Below are 27,355 nucleotides of genomic sequence, written 5' to 3'. Positions count from 1 at the left end.
CCTGCCATGCTTCAACTAGAATGGCTCAACTATCTTCCACAAACAAAGAAAGTTTGAGAAGTTATAGAATCTGTAATAAATATGACCATGCAATAATAATTAAACCATGTAATAAAAATAGCTATTACATGTCTGCTGAATCATAAAGGTATGAATTATTCCTTACTGTTGAATAATGTAATATACCCAAGGCAATAGAATCTATGATACAACATAGCGTGAATGGCATTTTTTTCTGTATTTTCAAACATTTTGAAGACCACACATTTATGAGATTTCTTAATAATCTCTTAAGTATTAATTTCTTAATACTTTACAAAGCTTTTTCCTTAAAGAATTATTCTATCATTTTGGTTTTAGTTTTTTAACTAAAGAAAATTCAGTATCAAAGAATGTACTCAACTTTATGGTATGTATGCTAAGGACTACATTTACAGTGCATAAGAATATGTCAGACAACAGGAATATTTTCAGGATTACTGAAAGTACTCTACTTATTAAACCCAAGAGCTCTCACATAAAAAAAATGACAGAAAAATAAATATAGTATGTTGGTTCTTCACTATAATTGAGTTCATGCACTGAAATGACTATATATGTTAAATCATTTTATAGTAAGAATACTTTCATATTGTCATATCAAAAATCCTAAGGCCAGGTTTCTCATGTACTGAAAAACAAGTTTAATATTATTAGCTTTATAGAAAGAGTCTAGTATATATCATCCTGGAAACAGAAATTTAAAAACTGTTCTACTGAAATTGAAAGCATTATTGCTTCAGAAAAAGCTAGAAAAAGTATGAGAGCTTTAAGTACAGTAACTCTTCTTTGTATGGTACATTTCCTGTGCATTAAATGAAACCAAAAGTTTTAAATTTACATATTTATGTAAGTGAATGGGAAGACCATATGTTCATGAAGATATAAAGAAGGGATTAAGTCCACTCGTTGCTTTAAGTAGCAATACTAATAATATTTTTCAAACTTCAGGTGAATAAGTTTCTCATTTCATAATTAAGTCAGGAATTTCTCAGTTATTCATGGAAAAAAATTTATATTTTATGGTTTTTCAGAAAGAAAAATATTCATCCATTTGTGTCGAGAAAACCACTGTGTCTTACCCATTTTATTTGTCCACAAAGAGAATCTATAAATTCTGTAACTGGGAAGCTAGCTGTATACTAAAAAGTGAACACACTAGAACTAAGTACTTAAAAATCAAAAACTCCACAACTGCAGCTTTATAGTAAGAAATATTCCTCTGCCTTCTAATTTATGTTATCCTGCCTGATGTAATCATATGCTGCTTACAATCACCTACGTAAACTGTTAGGCTCTAGTTTTTATGATGTGGTATTTCTCTAGTTTAGTTTAATTACAAAATAGGGGGGCAGCCTGGGTGGCTCAACGGTTTAGCACCGCCTTCAGCCCAGGGCGTGATCCTGGAGACCTGGGACCGAGTCCCGTGTCGGGCTCCCTGCATGGAGCCTGCTTCTCCCTCTGCCTGTGTCTCTGCCTCTCTCTCTATATCTCTCATGGATAAATAAATAAAATCTTTAAAAAAATAATTATAATATAGGAGTGATACCTCATTGATGATATCTACTTTTGAATATGAGGCATTTCATAATATTTCCTCCTCCCTTTTATGGATTATTTTTTAAATTTCCTTATGCTATGGTAATTTATTATTTATCCTACCCTAGGTTTTTCCAAATATATGAGATCAAAATAAATTTTAATATTAATCATTATTGATACATGTATGGCAATAATCATATAAATAAAACTGCTTTATGCTTCAAATATTAAGGTCAATATAGAATTAGTACTCATAGGTGTTCATCACTGCATGGTCAGCCTGAAAAAGAGTAACTAGAGCATAGCAGTTGTTCACTGAGTATTTCAGAAATAAATGAATGAAATATTTTTTGCTGTGGCAAAAAAATATAGCATTCATGATTTCTTTCCTTAATAAAGAGTAATATAAAGATATTTCAAAAACTAATATTTTTAGGCTCTCATAACTTGAAAATGAATTGTTCTACCTACAGAACTTATGACTCACTCATTATATTTTAATAAAAGATAACAAATCAATTTTCTACTTAATATCTATATTCCCCTAAATTCTTGACAGATCCTGATACATAAAATGACCTAAAATAGGTATATAATTGTAGAGATTTCACTTTCAATTATTCTAGAATTCAACACGTCTACTTATGGTAGACTGTAATTACAGAAATAGTGAAAGCAGTGACTCTTGGTTTTGCTTTTTGCAGAACATCTGTTCAGTGATAAAAACTTAAATCTCTTTAATCTGAATAAATAATATCATTTTAAAAATCAGGTGCAAAGAGACTGAATCTGAGATATGATTACTGGATTAAATGAAGCAGAATTTAACTTCTGGTAGCTCATGTACCATTACAACACCAGTTTATTACAGTTAGCTTTGTATAAGGGACATGACATTCCATCTAAAAGTTAATCAACAGCTAAAATGTTATCGTTCATGCCATGTTATAAAGCCATATAAAAAATCCTTTTAGTTTAGTACTTGTTTTTATGATTAAAGTACATTATCATTAGTAGTAAGATACCAAAAATAGAAATGAATTAGAACACTAAAACTAGAAAAAAAACCTATATGTTAGTTATCAATAATCTTTGCTTCAGGTCCAAGTTTGACAATAACTATTATATATAGTAGGAGCCCTAGACTATATTCTTCATACATGTTATTTTAAAACACAACAATCCTATCCAATAGATACTACTCTTCCCAGTTTAAAGAAGGCTCAGAAAGGTCACGCACCACACCCAAGGTCATACAGCCAGTAAATGGCAGAAATAAAATCAGGACCCTGATCTTACTTGATATAGGGTTTGTTAGTACTTTATTGAATTATATTCGAATAATTTTACATTAATTTCCTTTTTAATACATTATATCTAAACTGTGTAGCTAGCAGTAACATGGACATAAGATTAACATTTAGTTGGACTTACTTATTCATCGATTTATCCATCCTCCCACTCATCCACCTCACAGTCAAGTCATGAAAACTGCTATTGCCTAACAATATGTAAAGAAGTATAGAAAATAGGCAGGCCCGATTTCATGTGCTGAAGGCTGAAAGTGAGAGATTAATATAAGCAAAATGAATTCATCACTGGGTGAAATTCTAGAGGAGTAAACTTTCATCTTCTAAAGGTCTTCTCTAGAAAGACTTTCCAAAGATAGCAAGTGGGTGATCAAGGTCAAGATCAAGATCAAGATCAAGATATGAAGCTAAGAGATTAGAAAATCAAAGAAGAGAGTCATAGGTTAGTAGCAGTAGCGAATAAAGACACCAGCATAAACCACCTCCCAGAGTCATTACAAGAGGGCATTTATAACACTTCTGCATTTAGAGGCACATTCCTAAATATTTTTCAACTTTATACTGTATGCTTGATGCTTCAAAGAAAAATTAAATATTTGACATTGTTGCTTGAGCAGTGGTCAAGAGAATTACAATGTCCTTTACATTTCTAATCCTATTAATCCATGGCTGGGCACCACCAGCATTGTCTAGGGGCCCTGCAAAAAGGCAGAACATCGGTGTGCCTGGGTGGCTCAGCCGGTGAAGCAATTGCCTTCAGCTCAGGTCATGATCTCAGGGTCCTGGGATGGAGCTCTGCATGGAGTCCTGCATCAGATCTGCAATAAGCAGAACGTCTGCTTCTCTCTCCCCTGCTCATTCTCATTCTCTCTCTCCTTTCTCATATAAAGTAAAATCTTAAAAAAAAAAAAAAAAAAAAGCAGAACATCGAGACTGGTTACCAGACCCAATGAATCAGAATTAGCATTTTAACAAATTCCCAGGTGATCTGTATGCACAATACAGTTTCAGAAGACCTGCTCTAAGAAGCAAAAGGAGTAATCCTTACTTTATATATATTGACAAGAGTTTCACAAAAGGAACATAGTGGATAGGAGAAGAAACACCAAGGAGACACGTGCACACATCTTAACTTCCTTGGTGCTCTTCTCATTGAACAGAGCAGATGAAAGAGAAGACACTGCTGTTTTTCTACTTTCAGCTTACTTTAGAAATAAGTACACGATAGGCATGAAGTTGTCACTCGTTCCTAACTCAAACAGATATACATAAGAAAAATTACCCAAAATAAAAGTTAGTAGCTAAAGTTATCAATTCAGAAAGGCTGCACCAACACCTTAGGGAAGTAGAAAAATGAATGATTCCAGAGATAACCTAGCCAAAGAAAATATTAATAGAAGAGCTAACGAGAGACTCTCTATGTACTTCTACAGATCTGATGGATAGGAAAAATACGTCGTCTAGGAAAGAAAGGAACTTCAGAGATGCCTGGGTAGCTCAGTGGTTGAGTGTCTGCCTTTGGCTCAGGTTGTGATCCCGGAATCCTGGGATCGAGTCCCACATCAGGCTCACTGGAAGGAGCCTGCTTCTCCCTCTGCCTGTGTCTCTGCCTCTTTCTCTGTGTCTCTCATGAATAAATAAATAAAATCCTTTAAAAAAGAAAGAGAAAGAGGAACTTCAAAGTGGTTTTTGTTCCTTAGACTGCTTTTTCACACCCCAAGATCTTTTTAAAGCCCACTATCTTATTATCCTTTTAGAGCACACCCTGAAATTGTATTTACAGCAATTATCAAAATCTGTAGTAATGTATTTATCAGTACATTTATTGGTTTAAAGCCACTTTGTGGGCAGCCCCAGTGGCTCAGCAGTTTAGCGCCGCCTTCAGCCCAGGGCCTGATCCTGGAGACCTGGGATCGAGTCCCACATCAGGCTCCCTGCATGGAGCCTGCTTCTCCCTCTCCCTGTGTCTCTGCCTCTCTCTCTCTCGCTCTCTCATTAATAAATAAATAAAATCTTTAAAAAAAAGCCTTTTGTATATCAAAGTCAGCTCCATAATGTCAAGGACTGAGGTTTCTTTCTGTCTCTTTAGTCCAACAACAAATATTGATCAATCATATTGGACAGATAAATATTTGCTGAGTGAATACATTTAAAAATCCACATATATTAACATGAATGTGTCTTTTCCTAGGCATCTGTCTATATCAAAAAATCTAAATAAATTCTATTGAATACATTTCAGTTTCAGGACCTAGCCAGATACATGTATTTTAATCATAAATCCTTTCTAGTATCATGCTACTTGAGATATTCTCTCCTGTTCTTCTACACATGTATTAGTTTCTTTTTTATTAAGATTTTATTTATTTGTGAGAGAGAATGAGAGGGCATGAATCGGGGGAGGGGCGAATGGAGAGGGACAAACAGGGAGCCTAACTGGAGGTTCAATCCCAGGACACTGAGATCATGACCTGAACCCAAGACAGACACTTAACAGGCTGAGCCACCCAGCGCCCATTAGTTTCTATCTTAATTTTAGTTGAAAATATAGGCTTTATAAACATAAACAATTCATAGCAGTTGGTGATTATTATTTCTTATTTCAGGCCTATATGCACTGTGTTTATATAGCACATGACTAACTATGTTTCCACATAGAAATTCTAGAGTCTTCTATGGTAAGCCCTTCTTTCACAGCCCTTGTCAGGTACAGAGAAATCCACTACATTCCAAAAGGTGCCAGTAGGTGGTGTTGTGCCCAAGACTATAGCAAATTAACTGAATGTCAATTTAGGAATTTCCTACTCTAATTCAACACTAAATTCCCAGATGTCTCCACTCTTAGAAGCTTAATAATGGCTACAGGACCCTTGAACATGGCTTCAAGATATAAATCAAAGCTTTTTGTAGTGCTACACTGAGGGAGAAAATACCTTGAATAATTTTAATCAAGGAAATCTTTTAAATACATCCCCTCTCAAATGGGGCAATAATTCATCAGCAATTTCAGCAATTAAGACACAAAATTCCTGGATACAAAATATGTCTTCTACTGATATTTTTTCTACGATATTTTTATGAAAGAATAATTTTTTAAAGATTTTATTTACTTGAGAGAGAGAGAGAGAGAGAGAGCGCACGAGCAGGGGGCGGGACAGAGAGAGAAGCAGGTACCACTGAGAAGGGAGCCAGATGCGGACCCTGGGTTCATGACCTGAGCCAAAGGCAAGCACTAAAGGGACTGAGACACCCAGGTGCCCCCTACTGATATTTTTAAAGTTATATTTTAGAGAACCAATTGTAATTAAATATGAAAAAGTATTATAAAGTTATAAAGTACCTGTTGTAGAGTATTCCAAGAGCCACATCGAAGAATTTCTAGGGTATTCAAAGGAGGCATCATGTTGACTGGGCATTTTACAGGTCTCTTCATTTTAACAATTTTCTTTTGTTGATTTTGTTTGAAAATTTCAAACCAAGGTTTAAATGATTTTATCCAAGCTAGCCTCTTTTCTTCAATAGAAGATAGAAGTGTTGGCTTTGGTAAAGAAGAGGTCACAATACTTTCACATTCACCTTTATTTTCATCACATTCTTTTGAGGTTTCTTTAGGTTGAGACTTAAGAGAATTTATTCCTTTAAAAACTAAGGAGTTTTTTGCATTACAACTACCCATGTCTTCACAAAGAGCATTTCTATCTAAAATATAATCTTGCTCGTTTATTTTGCCTTCTATATTTATCATGGAATCACTACTGTTAAAAATCACAGCACTATTCAGAGTATTGCCTTTTGGGTTCTTCTCAGTTTCTTTGGATTTTAAGTCAATTTCTTTTTCTTGTATTACCTTTTCTCCTATAATTTCAGGATTTTCTAATTTTAGTGATTGTTGCTTCATTGAAATCACTGGAATATTATTCTCTTCATATAACGTTCCATTCTCTTCTGATATCTCTTCTTTTTCTTTTTGTATCTTACTCTGTTGACTATCTTTGATTATTTTCTGTGCTTCAATGTTTTTCACCTTGTTAATTTCTTGATTATATCCTAATATTACTATGTGGGTGTCTTGTCTCATATTCTCATTTATGGCAGGTTTCACATTTGCCCCTTTTTGTACTTGAGACTTTAATTCCTGCAGCTGAAACTGTTCTTTCACATTTTCTTTTAGATCTGGGTTTTCCAATTCAGTTTTTTTGTCTATATTTTCACATTTTCTTTCTTCCTTGACAATTTTTTCGGAGCATTGTTGTTTTGCCAAGTTCTCATTTTTTACTTCAATTTCTACCAAAATTGCCTGGTTTGTAGTAGAATCTTTTGATTGCATTTGTACTGATTCTTTTAATACAAGCTGCCTACCTACATCTTCTCTCTTATCTGATTTTTCAAGTAACCGGAGGCGAACATCTTCCCACTTCTTTGACTTTTCATCCCCTACCATTTTGGCAATATCATCCTTATTCTTTGATGTATCTTCAACAATTAAACTTTTGATATTATATTCACCTTTCTTTAATGCTCTACTTATTATTGCCTGTTTGCTTGCATCTTCTCTTAATCTTAATTTTTCTTTGTTTAGCAGTTGCTCTTTTTCTCTTCTCATGATGTTCTTTTTTTCTTCATATTCTTTTTCTCTCCTCCTCCTCTCCTCCTGCTTCTGCTTTTTTATCTCTTCTTCTATCTTTTGTTCCTCCTCCAATCTTTTTCGTTTTTCCTCTTCCATCTGTCGTATTTTTGCTTCCTTTTCTTTCCACTCTTGTGCTTTCCTTTTCTTACTTTCTATTCGTTCTTTTATGAGGGGAGCATATTTTTGGAAGGCCACAAATGCTTTATATTTAGCTTGGATTGTTACAGCTGCATTATGCTGCAGTTTTAATAAGCGCATTTTTTCTTTTTCTTGTAGATCTTTAAATCTTGTTCTTTCTTCTTCCATTTGTAAATGCAAGTTTTTAATAAATTCCTAAAGTAAGTAAAGGGGAAAGGAGAGAAAATGAGTAGGAAATATCAGTGAGGGAGACAGAACATGAGAGACTCCTAACTCTGGGAAATGAACAAGGGGTAGTGGAAAGGGAGTTGGGAGGAGGGTTGGGGTGACTGGGTGACGGACACTGAGGGGGGCACTTGACGGGATGAGCACTGGGTGTTATGCTATATGTTGGCAAATTGAACTCCAATAAAAAATATACTAAAATAAACAAACAAACTCCTAAAGTAAGATAAATAGTCAACATAAAGATATTATTACAATAACATCTAAAATATAGGCTAAAAACAAGTAATAAAATTGAATCAAGATGAAGTTACTATAAAATTCACTTCAAAGAAGTAAAGCTATTTCTTTTAAAGTATATTAATCTTTTAAAATATTTGAGAGTTTTGATCATGTTAGTAAGTTGATATTCTAATATTATAGCTATAATAAGCCACTCAGATATAAATTGAGGAATTCCTTTAAAATAGAGAAAAAGCAAGAGAAACCACAAGCCAAATTTTGTGTAGGAGAAAAGGACTTCAAACTTTCTGAGATAGGAGTTCTGATAAAGGAGACTCCAGAGCCAGCACAGAGACTGCAAAAGCAATAGACTTGGTGAGATTTATGATACCATGAAGGCAAGGTAAAACATACATATGAGCAATATGAAGAACTAGCCTAGTCACACATTTTATCCTTTCTCAAGTATTAAGAGAGCTGATAAGCATATATTGCATTAAATTAGATCATTTGGAGTTAGGTGAGAAAAATATCATTATCACTAGAGTCCTAAAATAAAAGTAAACAGATCAATAAAATTCATCAAGAAAAAATAAAATAAAATACAGCAAGTATTTGAGGAAAACCTTAAAAAACTGTAGAATTATAATTTTATATAAGCATATTCACTCACTAAACCAGTTTATTTTAATTTTAGGACATTATATTTCAAAGAGAATTTCTGATGATAATTTTTAAAGCTTTAATAAATTAAATCCTATATAAGGTAGGCAATATTATTTTAAAATGTCCATTTCAGAGGCAACTGGGTGGCTCAGTGGTTGAGCATCTGCCTTTGGCTCAGGTTATAATCCGGAGGTCCTGGGATCGAGTCCTGCATCAGGCTCCACACAGGGAGTCTATTTCTCCCTCTACCTGTCTCTGCCATTCTCTGTCTCTCATGAATAAATAAAATCTTTTAAAAAATGTCCATTTCAAGTATAATAATTTATTTCAAAAAGAATGATTATTGTGATGATCAAGAACAAGAAATAGATACCTCATGTTGTTTAAATTTCTCTTTCCATATTTTCTCTTCTTTAATGAGTTCATCATTCATCTTCTCCTGTTCTTGCTGAACATATGGTAATATTAAGTTATTATATTCAAATATCAAATAACATTATGTTCATTATATTCAATTCTTACAACCTATATTTGTAAAAACATATTTAAAGTTAATAACTCACCCAATGATTCTCTGTTTTTAGTACTGGGATAAATATTTAATCTCAATATAAAGTATCACATAAATGATATCTAGTGTTCCCATTTTGAGCACATAAAGATGTTTGCAACCTGGGAATGTTATTTGATAATGTTTATTCACATAATAAAATGCATTGGCTAGATATGCTGTTGGCAATGCAAAAATTACAAATAATATTTGCAAGATGAGTTTTGCATTACAATTTTTCTTTCCACACCATCCCAATTTAACTCACATAATCCAACATTTCAGTGGATAGTGATTTTCTTGATTAGTATCTATTTTGTGAAGGATCTGCAGAATAAACAAGATCTTTTCCTCTAAAATTTTACCTTTCATATGGGAACTCTATTGCAAGTTTGCATATTACCTCAAATTTAGCAGGGTAAATTTATCACAAGAGAAGACTATCAAGGATCACAGTAGAAAAGGTGCTATAACTAGAAGATCATGAAAAGCTGCACATAGAAGATTGTATTGAAGGCATTTATTAAATGTTTTCAACTAGGAAAATGATTGTAGCTCTGTTTTTAGGAAAATTAAAAGCCTACATTAAAGTTAAAGACAGAAAGCCAAGGAGTCACTAAAGAGATCAATGAGGTAGGTATTAGACAAGCCCATGTAAGAATCAAGGAGGGCTTTCTGTAGATAGAGTGGCCTGAGAACAGATACAAAGACAATGTCAACCTGAAATTGCTACAAATGGCCAACTGTCTGAAATAAAGGAAATGGGAATATTTCTTTGGACATAATCTTATAGGATGAGAATTAAGCAGAGAAATAAATCCTTCTGACAGCACTATGGTGAGTGAGTTTGTGGAATACAAGACCAAAAGTAGAGAGATCAACTAGAGACTTTAGTGAGTAAGCCAAGCTAGGACATGCTAAACTACAGAATAACAGTAAACAGGTGAGTGGATGAGAAGATGGATAATATAACTATTAGAGGGAAGAGCTGAAGATGGTCCTTATCTTTCTACCTTTCTAGTGTAGCTCATCAAAATAACAAGTACCAAAGGAGAAGCACAATTTAGAAAGACAATGCCCTCAGTTCTAGACATATTAATTTCTGAGTGTCAAGTACCTATAGGAGAGTTATGTAGTTCATTTTTTTGTTATAAATATAGATTTGTAAAGAGAAAGTTTGGACTAAACAGGGAATCTGGGAACTCTATATTCACAATGGGCACCACTATTAGAAAATAACCAATCAAGAGCATACAGGTCATACTACTGATTGGATCTGTGCTGTCATCTTCATATATGAAGGGTAGCAAATGAAAACATTAACTGGTAAAATAAATATTTCAAAGCTCTAAGATAATAATTCTTCATATAGAAGTGTCCTTTTGTCCACAGATGAAATATAGCTATAGAAGTTAACATATCAAATACCCTCTTTAACATCAAAGTAACATAACATCATGGAAAAACAAATAAATAGATGTACTTCACAAATATGAACTATGTAGTCTCTTCTGTTTGTAATATATGCCATAAAAGTAATTATATCTATTAATCTTTTAAATTATCTAAATAATACACAGGACATCTTGATTTTAACTGAAGACATGAATTAAATTATGTTTCATGTATGAGATCTGAACATTAAAACATAAGATAGTAATACTTAAAAAAAATATAGATTTGTTTCTGAACGGCTATGGTTGTAACTATTATCGAGAAAGTATATGAAGGACAAAAAGGACAAAGGAAGAAATCCTTAATAGTACCATATTTAAGAAGAGAGAGAGAGACAGAGACAGAGAAGGCTAGAATGGATATAAAGGAGGAACTGCCAAACATATAAGCAGAGAATCAAGGTGGTGTATTCACAGAGAAGTCAAGGAAAAGAGAAATGGTTAACAACCAAATTCTTATTGGCATAAAATGCTACAGAGGACACTATAAAAACTGAAAAAGAATATGTGAGTATGGAAACTTATAAATCACTGGTTATTTTTGTCAAGAGCAGTTTCATTTAGTCAAATGGTGGTGATATATACCTAGTAGGTTTGGGATTCAACGAGAGATGAAGACATAAATGTAGCAAAAATTACCCTTTAGGAGGCCTATGATAAGTAGAGCTAAGAAGCAGCTAAAGTAAGACTTTGAACAAAGGTAATCTCATGACTTTTCTTTTGTTTTGTTTCTAGGATGGGAAAACTGAATTTGCTTATAAACAACAAGAGGAAGTTGACAGGAGTGTTTCAGCATACAAACTAAAACAAACAAAAAAGTAGGGGTAAACTGAAAAATAATAGAATGTGGAGCAGAATGGGGAAAGCTAACCTTTAGCAGAAGAAACCTTTCCTACTGAGTGTGGAACAAGGACAAGAAAAAAAAAGCGAAGTGAATACAGAGGTTGGTGCAAACTAGATAAGAGGATTAAGAAGAAGTTCGCAATTGATGCAAAAATGTTATGTGATCACTTGCCAATAATGAGGAGGGAGAAGTTAGGTAGAACTCTTTAGGAAAGAAATTTACAATAGCTATTTGGGAGAATGGAACAGGAAGCTAACAAAGGACACAGAAAAGAACTATTAAAAGTAAGTAAATTACAAATTTACAATCCGTCTTTATAAAGTTATGGCATGATCCCATTGGTAACGTTTTAAGCCCTAAGGCATGACAAAGCATACATTTAAGATTTCATTAAAGTATTTTAAACTATAATTTTATGATAAAGCACAAATTACTAGTTCAGAAACTAAGAATTCTTTGAAGGTGGGGCCCAGGTGTTGGATCTCTTTTGTCATCTAAGCACATAGCTGAATGCTTTGCCATTGAGGTAGTCCATGTTTTTGTTTGTTTGTTTGTTTTAAAGCAATTAAAAATGGTAGTTTAGGTGAACAGAATTTAAAAGTCAGATGTTTTCTTAGCCTGAAAACACCACTACTAATCAATAGCAATGATGCATTTAAACATAAGACGGCACTACTACAATAATCTATATTATATTAAAGCCATTCTAGGGTAAAGCTTCTGACTTTTGGAAATAACCACTTAATCTGGTCTGTGGAAAGGAAAATATAACAAAAGGAAAGTTAATGATCTATAGTTCACACTACTAGAAAAAGCCACAGGCAAACTAGGTCTCATGTATAATTGCTTATATATATAATCAGGAAATGAAATGTACTCAACATGGACAGTGAGAATACACTGGACTGCCTCTGTGATCACATGTCAATGTTCTCTATATGCAACACTCAAAATTAGTAAATGTGGGTAATATGTAAGACCGAGAAGTCACTCCTGCTTGTTATCTACACATTCTAAGGATCCTGATGGCCATAAAGTGAGGTCCTAAAAATCCACCAGTTTCTCAATATACCACTACCATGATCTAGGGATGTGGACCACCTGGGGTAGGGTTAGGAGGCAACAAAAACAAAAACAAAAACTCCTTTATACCAAAAAATTTCTAGTCCCAGGAATTTGCTCAATTGTGGGAGCAAGGCACAGAGCATTAACTCCATGAGTGAACTGCTACAACCAATTATGTTTTATGTAATTGCTATACATTAGACCACATATCAAGGACATTTCATGATCTAGAAAATTCTGTTGCATTCTTATATGATTAGAAGAGTATGAAAAAGCAACAGTTCATGTGTAAATATCAGCCTTTCTAGGACAATCTTCGTAATTTAATTGACCCTAGGGGCCCTGGAGATCCAAAGAAGCATCTGAAATTTCAATGAATTTTAATAAGTTTTAAATAAATTAATTTAATTAATTTAAATAAATTTATAAAATTAAATTTAAATAAAATTTTGAATTCCAATAAATTCAATGAAAACTAATCAGGAAGTCCATAGAAATAGTTACTACAGTCAATTGCTGCAATTATCAGGAGAACTTGGGATGCCTGGGTGGCTTAGCGGTTAAGTGCCTGCCTTTGGCCCAGGGTGTGTTCCTGGAGTCCTGGGATCAAGTCCCACATCAGGCTCCCTGCATGGAGCCTGCTTCTCCCTCTGCCTGTGTCTCCGATTCTTTGTGTCTCTCATGAATAAATAAATAAAATCTTTAAAAAGCGGGGGTGGGGGGAGCCCCGGTGGCTCAGCAAGCAGTTTAGTGCAACCTTCAGCCTAGGGCATGATCCTGGAGATCAGGGATCAAGTCCCACATCGGGCTCCCTGCATGGAGCCTGCTTCTCCTTCTGCCTGTGTCTCTGCCTCTCTCTCTCTCTCTCTCTCTCTCTCTCTCTGTGTGTGTGTCTCTCCATGAATAAATGAATAAAATCTTTAAAAAAGGGAGTACTTAAACCCCATAGAATAGAGCTCAATCCATACCATAATCTAAAAGCATCAGTGCTATTCAGAAGTAGTTACCAATTCAAAAAGTGTATTAAAAAAGCCCAGATATCCATTGACAGATGAATGTGTGTATATGTACATATATGTATATATTGTATATTGCATATACTGTATATATTATATATTGTGTATATTGTGTATAACATACATATATATGTGTGTGTGTGTGTGTGTATATATATATATATATATATATACATACAATGGAATATTACTAAACCTTCAAAAGAATGAAATCTTGTCATTTGCAACAACATGGATGGAACTAGAGGGTACTATGCTGAGCAAAATAAGTGGGTCAGAGAAAAATATATTATTTCACTTATATATGGAATTTAAGAAACAAAACAGATGAACACAGAGGAAGGAAAGGAAAAATAAAATAAGATGAAAACAGAGAGGGAAGCAAATCATAAGAAACTCCTAACTATAGGAAACCAACGGAGGGTTGCTGGAGGGGAAGTGGGTGGGGGATGGGGTAATTGAGTGATGGGCGTTAAGGAGGGCACTTGAAGTCATGAGCACTGGGTGTTATATGCAACTGATGACTCACTAAATTCTACCTCTGAAACTAATAATACAGTGTATGTTAACTAAACCAAATTTAAAGTAAAAAAAAATTTTAAAGAAAAAAATGTATAAAAAACAAAAAAATTTAAAATACCCTTTACCTTCTGAATATTCTCTAATTTCTTCTTTTCAACTTCAAATTGTTTCATCCAGCAATGTCTCTTTTCTTCTTCTTCTTGAAATTGTGTTTCTTCTCTATCTCTTTGAGCTTTGAGAGTTTCTTTTTCCTGGTCTTCCAGTTCTTTCTGTTTGTCTTGCCAAGCCTCAAAAGACTGCCTACATCTTTCTTCCACTTCACAGTATCCAAAATTTATATCAGCATCATCTGTATTCATGAAGAGAAATATTATTATTCTTTTTTTTTTTATTCATAGAGACACAGAGAGAGAGAGAGAGAGAGAGAGAGAGACAGGCAGAGGGAGAAGCAGGCTCCATACAAAGAGCCTGACGTGGGACTCGATCCCGGGTCTCCAGGATCATGCCCTGGGCTGAAGGTGGCACTAAACCACTGAGCCACCTGGGCTGCCCAAATATTATTATTCTTAAAAGCAAATCTCTCCGGATGCCTGGGTGGCTCAGTCTGCCTTTAGCCCAGGGCATGACCCCTGGAGTTCCAGGATTGAGTCCCCTATCGGGCTTCCTGCATGGAGCCTGCTTCTCTCTCTGCCTGTGTCTCTGTCTCTCTCTCTCTCTCTGTGTCTCTTATGAATAAATAAATAAAACCTTATAAAAAAAAAAACCTCTCAAAAGTGACCTAATATAAAGTATAAAAGTAATTTTGAAATGAAGAAATAAGGGCAATGTATTACGAAAGTAAAAATGATAATATGCAAAAAAAAACTACATGTTTGAATACACATAAAAATTCTGTTGCAGTCATATGCAGGGAAGTTCTATTGTAGTCATATACAAGGAAGTTCGTCAATAAAGAAATCACAACTTGACTTAAACTATACCACAAAATTTAATAAAAAAAGTGTGTGTGTGTGTGTGTGTGTGTGTGTGTGTGTGTGTGTGTTGTAGCTAAGGGAATATAGTTAAAGGATACTTAAAAATCCAAGGCTGGGAGCACCCGGGCGGCTCAGTCAGTTAAGTATCTAATTCTTTATTTTTTTTATTTTTTTTATTTTTAGTATCTAATTCTTGATTCTTGGTTTTGGCTCAGGTTATGATCTCAGTGTTGTGGGATGATGCCCCACCTCAGGCTCTCTGCTTGGCAGGGAGTCTGCTTCTCTCCCTCTCTCTCTGCCCCTCCCCCTGCTCTCTCTCTCTCTTTCTCTAAAATAAATAAGTAAATCTAAAAAAAAAAAAAATCCAAGGCTGAGCATATATGTTTCAGCCATCTCTCTATATATACATATTGATTTTAAATTTAAATAATTTAAAAAAATTTTGAACCCAGTTAATGTAGGAGGCATAAAAAACTATGAAAATATGAAATTAAACAAGTACAGTAAAGGCATAGTAATTTTCAAATATCATGATTATATTTTTCTAAATGCTAAAAGAAAACTGTCCAATTTTTTTTCAGATAACTATGGTCAATCACATAAAAATAATCAAAAATATCATTGAGCAGTTTGGCTCACCCATCAAAACATGTTCATCCATAGGCAAATCATAAGAACCAGGCTCTGGAATAGAATCAGGACTATCACAATGGATTTTACTCCTCAGAAATTCTTCTTTTTCTATTTCAGATAACATCTAAGAGGTTAAAAGAGTACCAATAATTAAGAAAGAGTAAAGAAAGAGTAAAGCAATCATTTAAAAATATGTCAAGTTTATGTACACATATCTAAGCCTTTATTTACTTTGAATCTCTCTCAAATACAACTCTATAGCACACCAAAAGTATTATTCCCATAAGATTATTTTTCACCATCCTTGTTTTTCAGAAAAACAATGATTTTCTAATCACTCTCTGATATTTATCGGTAGTATTCAAATATACTACTTAAAAATCTAAAATGACTAAGTATGGGAATAAAAGGTACAGCATTGGGACATAGTCAATGATACTGTAATAGCCTTGTATGGTGACAGATGGTAGCTACACTTGTAGTGAGCATAGCATGATGTATGGAGATGTTTTATTACCATGCTGTATACCTGAAGCTAATGTAAAATTGTGTCAACTATATTCAAATAAAAACAAAAAAAATGCTTGAAAATCATTTCGAAGCATCTATACTAATGATTGTGTTCTTCCTAATATATTTCCATATTTCTTAATGATCTAATAAGTGATTGCTCATATATATAAATGGCTAATACCTATGTTTAAAAAAGAGAATTATTCTCTAATTTAACCTGAATTATGCAAAAGTCATAATGTTGATGAATACTTTTCCAAGACTTCTACATAATTCTAGTTGGAAAGATAGAGGATCTCTATTTCAATGAAGTAGCATTATGATAATTCAAAATTAATATTTCAAATCTGTTACCAAGAAAGAGAGTAAGAGACATATATATATATATACATATATATATTTGTGTGTATATACATATATATTTATATGCAATTTTCAAATTATGTTAAACATCTTAGGAAGCAGGAGTTATGTAAAATTAGAGATAGTTGGTAAAATGAGAAGTAAAATGAGTCCAAGATGATGAACCTGTAGAAGAAATTTCTCAAATATATTTCTGGAGGTTTTAACCAAAAATGCTAGGCTCTCCTTTACTCTTACTTCTATAGGAGTGTTTATATTTAATTTCTTTAAACTAACAAGATGTTCTATTTGAAAATTTCCATGGGATATTTAAAGTCTACGAGGAACATAGTAGATTCCTAAGCAGGGTAATAAACATTATATTCATTGTTTCCCTTGGAGATTTTAGGGAAAAATATCACATAATATAGTTCTACTGTTTTATCTACATGCATTTTAAATTTCCAAGTACTGATGATTCAGATCACTATTTCTAATATTTTTTTAAATTGAAATTTGAGTTGTTACATATTACATGTCAGAGTAAACCATAAAGCCAAAAGTGATTTGCTTAAAAATAATTACTTTTTATATTTTTAAATTGGTTAACTTTATCTTTTTTTTTTAAAGATTCATTTATTTATTTGAGAGAGAGAGAGAGAGAGAGAAAGAGAGAGAAAGAGTGCACACACCAGGAGGAGGGGCAAAGGGAGAAAGAATATTAAGCAAACTCCATGCTGACATGGGGCTCCATCCCAGGTCTGAGATCATGACCTGGGCCAAAACCAAGAGTCACTGAGTCAGACGCTTTAAAGGACTCTGCTACCCAGCCGTCCCAATCAGTGAACTGTCATCCTTCAAAAGAGGCAAATGTAAATTTCTAACTGTAATATTCAGTACTTTCAGTCAAAAATTGATCATATACCTTTATTAACTGTTCCGGATTTTCTTTATGTTCAGTTGATAATTCTATCCTTAAGTGCATGTGATTATTAGGAACTCTATAACTATAGTCTAGAGGGGAAAAAATGTTATAGCTTTAAATATTAGGGTAGGGTAAAACATATTAAAATATCAAATTCTTTCATTATACTTTAATCTCAAATTCTATTATAGCATATTCTTGGTCAGTGACTCAAAACAATAGGAAAATAATGAAAAATAAAGAACAGAGAAAACCTGTAATCTTTGTTCTAAAAATAAAAGTGACAAATTTATAAAGCACTCTCTTGATCATCTTTCATATTCTAGACTGAAGTTGATACTGCAGTGACACCTTGATTAGAAATCAATAAAGGTTCAATTCTACTGCCACAAACTAGCAATAAACACAGTTTAATAAAAGTATGTTTATTTTAAAAGATTATAATTACTAACATGAATGAAGTTAGCTTTCATTCCTGATTTTATGAGTTTTTGTTGAATTTTATTGTCTTTTTATCCTCTGTGCAGATGCAGTTATTTTTTTTCCGTATTTAACCAATGTGCTCTTTCATGGTAATCTTCATTAACAGTAAACTATTGTTCACGGATGACTATCTTGCTGGTAACTAACTACTCACACCTATTTTTTCAGACATTACAGATTTTCTTCTTCAACACCTATTCACAGCTTCACCAGCCTGCTTTCCCATGTGAGGGGGTTGAAAAGCAAAAATAACATTCTCCAGATTCCTTTGAAGCTAGGTTTCTAAGGGTGATTTAGGTTCTGCCAGTTGGAATTCCAATCCACTAAAGACTTCAGATAACATCTAACTGTGAATGCATACAGAAATTCAAGCAAGCATTGCCTAGCTAAGCTCAGGCAACCTACAGAACCATAAGAATATGGTTATTTTAAACCACTCAGTTTGTTTTTCAGCAATAAATAACCAAAACTTCTACCTCTACCAATAAAAACAAACACACAAACATCCCCAAAACCCTTTTGCTTAAATCAGCTGAAATAGTTTCTGTCTATAACTAAGAGCCCTAACCAATATATCTACATTTGTAAGTGAAATTAGCCTCTGGTTACTTTTGTGTGTATGCTATGCTTGTACAGATTTATATTTGTATTTGAAATATGCAAATTTTTATAAATGAAATAGTATATAATCTGCAGATTTGTTTATCCTTTATGGATTGTAAGAATTCAACTGTAAAACCATACTCATTTCTTTTTTTCCTTTTCTTAAAACTCATACTAATTTCTAAGGACATTTGAGAAGGAAACTTTTTCCACTTTCTTGCAAGATTATTGATGTAATCATGTTTCCCACTTTTTTGAAGCAATTTTGATAATTTAAATTTTCTTCAAAAAATATTCTATTGAGACTAACAAACTTATTTGATCAGAACTATACAGGAGGGATCCCTGGGTGGCACAGCGGTTTGGCGCCTGCCTTTGGCCCAGGGCGCGATCCTGGAGACCCGGGATCGAATCCCACATCGGGCTCCCGGTGCATGGAGCCTGCTTCTCCCTCTGCCTGTGTCTCTGCCTCTCTCTCTCTCTGTGACTATCATAAATAAATAAAAATTAAAAAAAAAAAAAAAAGAACTATACAGGAGATTTCATAATCTCTAAACCACTGCTAGACTCATAGTTATATAACTTTTCATGTAACTAATTTTTTACAATGTGTTTCCTTTTATTTTTTCTTAATTAGGCTATATAATTGCCAATATATCTATAATATATTTTCATTGTATAAACTTTAATAAATATATACAAAATCCCCTATAACTCAACTACAGATAATCACTGCCAAAACTTGAAGCATCTACATAAGGTAAGTCTCTATATATCCATTCACACAAGTGCTCAGAACAAAAGTCTTGGAGTCAATTTCCTCTCCTCATTTTGTGTCAATCCATCCTTTTGGATCTTTTGGTTCTTTTTACTTTAAAAATGGTTTCTAGAATATGCCTATTTTTCATCATTTCCACTCCAATCACTCTCATCTCTAACCATACTATTACAACAGTCTTGTAGTAGACTCTTGCTACCTCAGGTTATCTTTTTTATGTAATCACTAGAATAATTGCCTCAAAAATGTGTCAGATACCATCACTCCTTATGCAAAAAACCTTCAATACACAGAGTAGAATTCAAAGTCCAGATCATGATCTATAAGAGCTCTATATGATCTGAGCCCCAGATGATCTGTGCCTTGGCCTTCACAGAGCCTTCTTTCTGGAACACTGGCTCTCTAGATATCCATGTGGCTCATCTTCTCATTTGCTGGGACATCCATGTGGTTTTCCTTCTCAGTCATTGCTCAGATATCACCTCCTGAGAGAGGACTTCCCTGACTTACCCTATCTAAAACAGCAACCTCCAATCTCTATCCCCTATCTTAATTTTTTTCCTTCATAGATGTAATCGTTATTAAAATATTACATATTTATTTGTTTATAGTCTATCTCTCCACACTGGATAATTAGAATAGGAAAGCAGACTTTTGCCTATTTTGTTCTCTGTTATATTCTCAGTGGCTGAAACAGGTCCTTTCACACAATAATATTTGTTGAATGAATGCCTATGAATACCCACATTGTAATATGTACCCATATTTGCATAAATGAAACTGATTTTTATAATAACTTTAAATGCTATATCATGAATATTTTTATTTCATTAAATATTATCTAAGCCATCTTTTCTAATGAATGTTGTTGGACACACTGAGAACCGTTGAACATTTAGGCTGCTGTGATTTTTCATTATAAACCAAGCCATGATTAATTCTAATTAAATCTTTGATCATTCTATTATTCTTAGAATAATTCCAAGAAGTAAATTTGCTCAGTTAAAGCAAATAAAAATTGTTAGTTTTCTGGGCAGCCCAGGTGGCTCAGCGGTTTAGCGCCACCTTCAGCCCAGGACGTGATCCTGGAGACCTGGGACGGAGTCCCACATCAGGCTCCCTGCATGGAGCCTGCTTCTCCTTCTGCCAGTGTTTCTGCCTTTCTGCCTCTCTCTCTCTCTCTCTCTCTCTGTCTCTCATGAATAAATAAATAAAATCTTTTAAAAAATTGTTAGTTTTCTGGTGTAAATTATGTTTTTCTCAAAAGATGTATAAACTAATACTTCTAAAATATTCCTGTCACTAATTTCCTTGTCCTTAATGCAAAGTAAGGATGACTCTGGAACAACATGAGGGTTATGAGTGACAACTCCCCACGTAGTCAAAAATCTGCATATAACTTTCGATTGCCCAAAACACATCTACTAACAGCCTGTTGTAGACCAGAGGCTTACTAATAACATAAACAGTCTATTAATATATATTATATATGTATTATATACTGTATTCTTACAATAAGGAAAGTTAGAGAAATAAAAATGTTAAGAAAATCACACAAAAGAGAAAATCTATTTACAATACTGTACTATAAAAAATCTGCACATAAATTACCTGTGCAGTTCAAACCAACTGTGTTGTTCAAGAATCAACTGTAGTAGAATGTCTGGTTTTAATTAGGGCTGGTAAAACCAACTGTTGGTGGCTAGTATTTATTGGACATGTAAAGAAAGTAGTAAGGAAAATAAAATAAATGGATTATAATAAATTTAACAATCCAGTATATTATAGATATTATAGTTGGGAGAAATGCACATACATGTATATAACAGCAGATAATAAAAACTTCAAGCAGTATAATTTTCTAAGTTATAAATTATTCATGCTTACAAAAAACTTATCTGTCAAACAGATAAAAACTATACTTACTTAAAATATCAGTATCTTCCAAGTCCTGAAGAATGAGCTCTTCAACAGTTTTACTCTTATTCTTTATGATGTTAATGCAGTGAAGAACTGACTCAGGTAATTCATCTAAATCCTAAAATTTAAAAAAAAAATAAAACAAACTGTTAAGTTATTTATTAAAACCATATATCAAAAATTTGATAAAAGTTTTGACACATCAAAACTTTGTGCAAACGTGTAAATGAGTTCAAACAACTATATTTGATTAAAATATGCTTTTCATTTTCAGATGATTATGAAATACATCCATGATTCTATTGGATTTCATATGCAAATGAAGAATTACAGAATTTTTTGTCTCACTTGAATTAGCTACGGATAAGAAGACATAATAATGTAAAAATTTTAACCTTCCAAAAGTAATATATAGGTTATTGCAGTCCTAATTAAAAGTCAAAGTATAATTACCTTTTGAAACTTAGCAAGTGAGGATTTTTTTGGAAAATGCTTTGTGGAGAAGGTTTTGAAAAAGTAAAACAAGGAATCTGACATGTTTGATACTTAATAAAAAACTACAAAACAGCAAAAATTAACAGAATAATGGAAAAGAATAGACAGCCTTGGATAGATTATATGTATAAACAACTAAACATATACAAAAGCTAAGATGAATCAATTAAGAGGTAGATTATATGCCAAGTGACATTAATAATATTAACTAAATATGTGCAGGAAAACTTCTATTTAGATCTATGTTTTATAACATACGTGAAAATAAATTCCCATTAGTTGAAGGATTTTGATATAAAAGAATGAATCTATGAATACATTTTCTAAGCACATAAACATTGAGGGAAATACACAAATGAAAAAATAATAGATTTGATTTCCAAAAAATAACTACTTCTATAGGTCTACAGATTTCATAATAATTTTGCTTTCCATATATATCTAATAACATTGGAAAGCTCATGATTTAAGTTTAAAAAAACCAGGATACAAATAAATAATTCTATGTGTAATATAATCCCAATTTTGCAAAGAAATGAACATATATACATGACTTCTTTTTATAAAGATTTATTTATTTATTCATGAGAAACACAGACAGAGAAGCAGAGACATAGGCAGAGGGAGAAGTAGACTCTCCAGAGAGAGCCGGATGAGGGACTCATCTTGGATCTCGGGATCACACCCTGAGCAGAAAGCAGACACTCAACTGCTGAGCCACCTATGCATCCCTGACTTCTATCTTCAATGTACTTTCTATATTTAAATATCTAATAATATGCATTTTTAAAAAGTGATCCTAAGTTTAAAAAATGAGATAACTATGAAAAATACACTGAGAAAAGTTTAATATTTCTCCTGCAAAGTTAATTCCAGTTAAAAGGTTCTTGAAAGCCCAGCATTTAACACTTACTGTATCACTATTATCACTCTGGGTGTCTGATTTTGAATCACTATCAACATCATCTTTTTCTAATGAAGAAATGCTGATTTTATCCAATTCAGCTTCTATTTCTTCTTTGAGCTTTTTATCATCATCATCATTTTCCATCATCCTTCATAATAAACAAAGAACCATTTTAAGAAAATTGAAGAGGCTAAAATGAATAAAATCTATGGGTTTTTAAAAGTGTGATACCAATCTGACACATTCTGTGTAAATATGTTTTCACCTAGGACATTTTTTTTATCATATCTTAGTTGTACCATATATTAAAGAAGATTGTTTTTTCTCTCCATTAACTTATTATGTCTCTACGTTTGACTATAACATGATCAACTCTAATAATACTCTCTCAATTCTCTAAGGGGAAAGTCACATTAAATGGCCTGTCTTAGCTTCCTGAACCAAGAAATGTCATAGTAAAATTCATCCTCGTGGAATAATTGCTTCTGAACAGCTTGAATATTCAGATTAGAAACCTCATAAGAAAAAAAAAAAAAAGGAATACTCATTAGTGAACAACCTAAGTCTATACATGGGACAACATATTGGTTAGTTTTAACTCATTAGCTCAAGTTGTCAATTTTACTAGAGATAGCCACATGTGTTTAGCAACAATATATTGTAATAATGGATAATATATGGCTTATAAGATCACTATTTATATTATTTAAATCTTTAATGCTTGTGATAGGTATCAATCAAGCAGTACATTACAGAATATCTTTACATAATCATTACCATCATCAACTGGCTTCCATGTATTGAGCACCTGTGACAAGCCAGGCACTAGAAGACACTTTGTAAGATTGATAATCATCAGAGAAAATTAACAGATATAACGTCATTATAGTCATTGTATTGATAAGAAAACCAAAGTTTGTAGTGTCTACTTAACTGCATGTAGTCATTATGCTAATAATTAATGGGGACAGGGCCCTACTTGAGAGATCCTGCACCCAAAGCCAGTGCTCTCCCCACTATGAAATGATCTCTAAACTTAGTCAAGCTCTTGATCTGCCCGGCAATCCTTTAGAATATTCCCTGATCCAACAGTCTTCAAATTGCAGATGTTAACTCATAGCGGATCAAGAAATTAATTCAGTGGCGTTTCATCATAAAGTTTTGATGGAATAGGATAGAGAAGATTAGAGTAGGTCAGAAAAGAAACTATAAATGTACCATATATGTTAAAGATAAAAAATTCATTTTAAAAAAGCTTTTGTTTCATTTGTAAGTGGGCATATATGTACTCATGTGTGCTGGGCTGCAGTGTAATGTGTAAACTGGTTTCTTTTAATGTGAGTCTTGGTTTAAGAAAACAAATTTGAAAATCACTGCACTTGTCAATTCTTATTTTCCAGACTATTCCAAACTTTCATTCTTTCCTCAAGTCCCTGACCTTTCCAGTACTGTCTTCTTGATTCTTCTTTCTTTCCTACCTGCCTGCCTGCTTTCCTTTCTCTTTTCCTTCTTTCATTCATCTCAGAATCAACTTTTTGGGAGCCAACCAGATACATTAACATCAGTGCTGGGGGCTATATTGATTAAATAAGACAAGTAGCCTGTGTTCATAGTTTATAGTCTAGTTAACAAAGAAAATGAGATACCCTCATTTTCCTATTTCTTTTCCCAAAATCTTGTCATATTCATCTTACTTAGAAAGTAACCCCTCCCTAATAAGTGTAATTTTCTGCCTATTCTCTGAATCTGACAATTTTTTACCATTAAACTGTGCTCTACCCACTATTCTTGCTGTTTACCCCCTGCCATACATCTTTTTATCCTACTTGTCTCTCTTCTCCATGTAAACACAATCAGTTCACTCCCATCCAAAAAAAAAAAAAAAAAGAAAGAAAAGAAAAGAAAAGAAAAACACCTGTGCCTGTCTTTCCTCTAGTTATATCACATCTTTCTTTCACATATAAATAATGGACTGATTTCCTTGTATTGCCTACACTCTTGGACATTTATCCCAGAGAAATGAAAATTGATGTTCATGCTAAAAGTTGTACATGAATATTCACAACAGGTTTATTCATGATGGCCTCAAACTGGAGACAACCAAAATGCCCCTAAGTAGGTGAATGGTTAAACCAATTCTAGTACATCCATACCATGTCATACTACTCATCAATAAAAGGAATGGATATTGATGTGTGTCACAACTCCAACAAATCTCCATGAATCTCTGGGGAACTATGTTGAGAAAAAGCCCAAACCAAAAGGTAATATGTTAAATGACATTCATATGACTTTTTTGAAATGATAAAATGACAAAATTTTATAAGTGGAGGACCGATTAGTGTATTCCAGGAGTCAGGGGTGGATGGAGTTGGAGGAAGGTGGTCATGGTAATAAAAGGGTAACATGAAAGAGTCTTGTAGCATTGGAGCTGCTCAGTATCTTGACTGGAGTAGTAGATAAGTGACGATATTCAGATGATAAAAATTGTATATAATATGTACAAATGAGTACAAGTAAAACTGAGGAAATCTAAATAAGATTAGCAACAAGATGTTACCATTGGGAGATACTGGGCAGGGTGCAACCGATATTGCTGCATTGTTTCTTAAAACTATGTGTTAATCTACAATCGTTTCAATAAAAAAAAATTAATTGAAAAATCCCACATACTCACTAAATAAAGTTAAATAGATTATGATGGATTCATGGAATGGAATACTATACAAGTCCTTTTAAAAATGGGGATATTTGCTGTGCTCCTGTGGAGAGGTAGAAAAGAAGAAATAATTGAAAAAAACAGCACATGGTAGAAAACTATTCAGGGTAACGTCTCTTTTGTGTAACTACACACACACACACACACACACTCTCTCTCTCTTTTTAAACATAGAAAAACGTTCTGGGAGAAGTTGGGGAACTTTTCATTTTAATTTCATACCTTTATGTGGAGTGATTTAAAAAAAACGTGAATATGTACTACTCTTGTCATCCTAAAAACTAGTTTTAAAACAAATTTTATGGAAAATAAACAAATAAAACAAATTTTACCCATATCTTCCTCCTGCAAAGGAAAACAAAGCCAGAAACAGAACCAGTGTTAAGATGCTATCCTGTTATTAAACTTACTTAATGTGCAATTCAAAAGATCTGCTAGGTGGAAATCAGATATATATATATATATATATATATATATATATATATATATATAATGTAGCTATAGAGCAGAATGCGAGGGACACAAACTTTATGGAGAAAGAAAGGCAGGAGAATAAAGGTAATGGAACTTAAGATGCAATTCGAAAGATCTGCTAGGTGGAAATTAGATTTTTTTAAAAAAATGTAACTATAAAGCAAAATGCGAGAGACACAAACTTTATGGAGAAAGAAAGGCAGGAGAATAAAGGTAATGGAACTTAAGGTACAATTCAAAAGATCTGCTAGGTGGAAATTAGATTTTTTTTAAAAAAATGTACCTATAAAGCAAAATGCGAGGGACACAAACTTTATGGAGAAAGAAAGGCAGGAGAATAAAGGTAATAAAGGTAAAAGTCATTTCCATCGTGTCCCTCTCGGCTCTTCAAATGGCCCTTTACATCGGCCCTGTCCAACCACATGTCCAACCACATATGTGATCTCAAATTTTCCAGTAGCAATTTGTTTTAAAAAGAGTAACGGGTGAAATTAGCTTTCATAATATACTTACTATTATAATACTATCTCAAAAAATATAATAATGATAAATGTATACTATTTTAAAAGGATACTTTTATTTGACCCCATATACCCAAAATATCATTGCATCGCGCAGTCAGCATCAAAGTCATTAATTATGAAGATCGAGGCAAAGAGACTGGTCTTGCATCCTATACACTAATTCTTCAAATTGCGACGCGTGCTTGACGCCCGCAGCAGCTTTGGAGCTGGAGCCGCCGCATTTGCAGCCCTCGGCGGCCCCCTGGCGGCCACAGGCCGCGGAGGTCACTGCCGCAGGGAAATCCCCCGCCGCACGCGCGCTGCGGGAGACTTCAAGGGGACCGAGTAATAAAGCTGCCCAAAGTGGGAAGTCTTAAGGAGCTCGCCTTGCAAACTGTAGCTCTCCAAGCTCTAAACATAAGGGAAGGAAATTACTTGAGAGGGTGACTATGAACCATAAAAGGGAGGCGGCGGCGGGGGAGGGGGTAGGAGGAGGGGGAGGAGGGGAGTGGAGGGAGAGACGAAAGGAACCATCACTTAGGGAGGGGGCAACAACGGCCGCCACCGGGCGCTCCCCAGACCGCCGGGGTGGGTCTCCAAGTTTTAGGGTAGCTAACTAACACCTGCCAAACCGAAGCAGCCCAGGGATCCGCGGCGCCCCGCCCGCTGGCCCGAAGGCCTGGCCTGGGCAGACACGGGCTCGGTCCGGGCCCCCCGCGCCTCCAAGCCCAGCCCCGAGGGGCCCCGGCTCACCCACCAGCCGCCGAACCCCGGGGTTCGGTTGGAAGACGGCGCCCAGACGCTCCAAACAAACCGTAACCACGGCAACAGCCAATCCCAGGGCAGAGGGGCGGCTCCCTTCTGAC

At 34.0% G+C, this 27,355-nt stretch overlaps 1 protein-coding gene across 2 annotated transcripts in view; it reads right to left on the bottom strand.

Annotated features, from left to right (window-relative positions):
- The window catches only part of LRRIQ1 (leucine rich repeats and IQ motif containing 1), a 219,139-nt gene extending 191,884 nt beyond the window's left edge, over positions 1 to 27,255 (bottom strand). For both annotated transcript variants that reach the window (XM_072724514.1, XM_072724515.1), the window contains exons 1-8: positions 27,243 to 27,255; positions 22,800 to 22,941; positions 21,398 to 21,509; positions 17,608 to 17,696; positions 15,834 to 15,951; positions 14,346 to 14,569; positions 9,143 to 9,217; positions 6,232 to 7,851 (exon numbers count right to left, since the gene is read on the bottom strand). In XM_072724514.1, coding sequence (XP_072580615.1) covers positions 6,232 to 7,851; positions 9,143 to 9,217; positions 14,346 to 14,569; positions 15,834 to 15,951; positions 17,608 to 17,696; positions 21,398 to 21,509; positions 22,800 to 22,940 — 2,379 coding nt within the window. In that variant the 5' untranslated portion in view covers position 22,941; positions 27,243 to 27,255. The remainder of the gene's footprint in view (positions 1 to 6,231; positions 7,852 to 9,142; positions 9,218 to 14,345; positions 14,570 to 15,833; positions 15,952 to 17,607; positions 17,697 to 21,397; positions 21,510 to 22,799; positions 22,942 to 27,242) is intronic.
- Between the last annotated feature and the right edge of the window lie 100 nt (positions 27,256 to 27,355).

The sequence above is a fragment of the Vulpes vulpes genome, chromosome 10 (genome assembly GCF_048418805.1).
Source record: "Vulpes vulpes isolate BD-2025 chromosome 10, VulVul3, whole genome shotgun sequence".
In the NCBI taxonomy this organism is placed as follows: domain Eukaryota; kingdom Metazoa; phylum Chordata; class Mammalia; order Carnivora; family Canidae; genus Vulpes; species Vulpes vulpes.
This window is presented reverse-complemented; position numbering and strand designations above follow the sequence as displayed.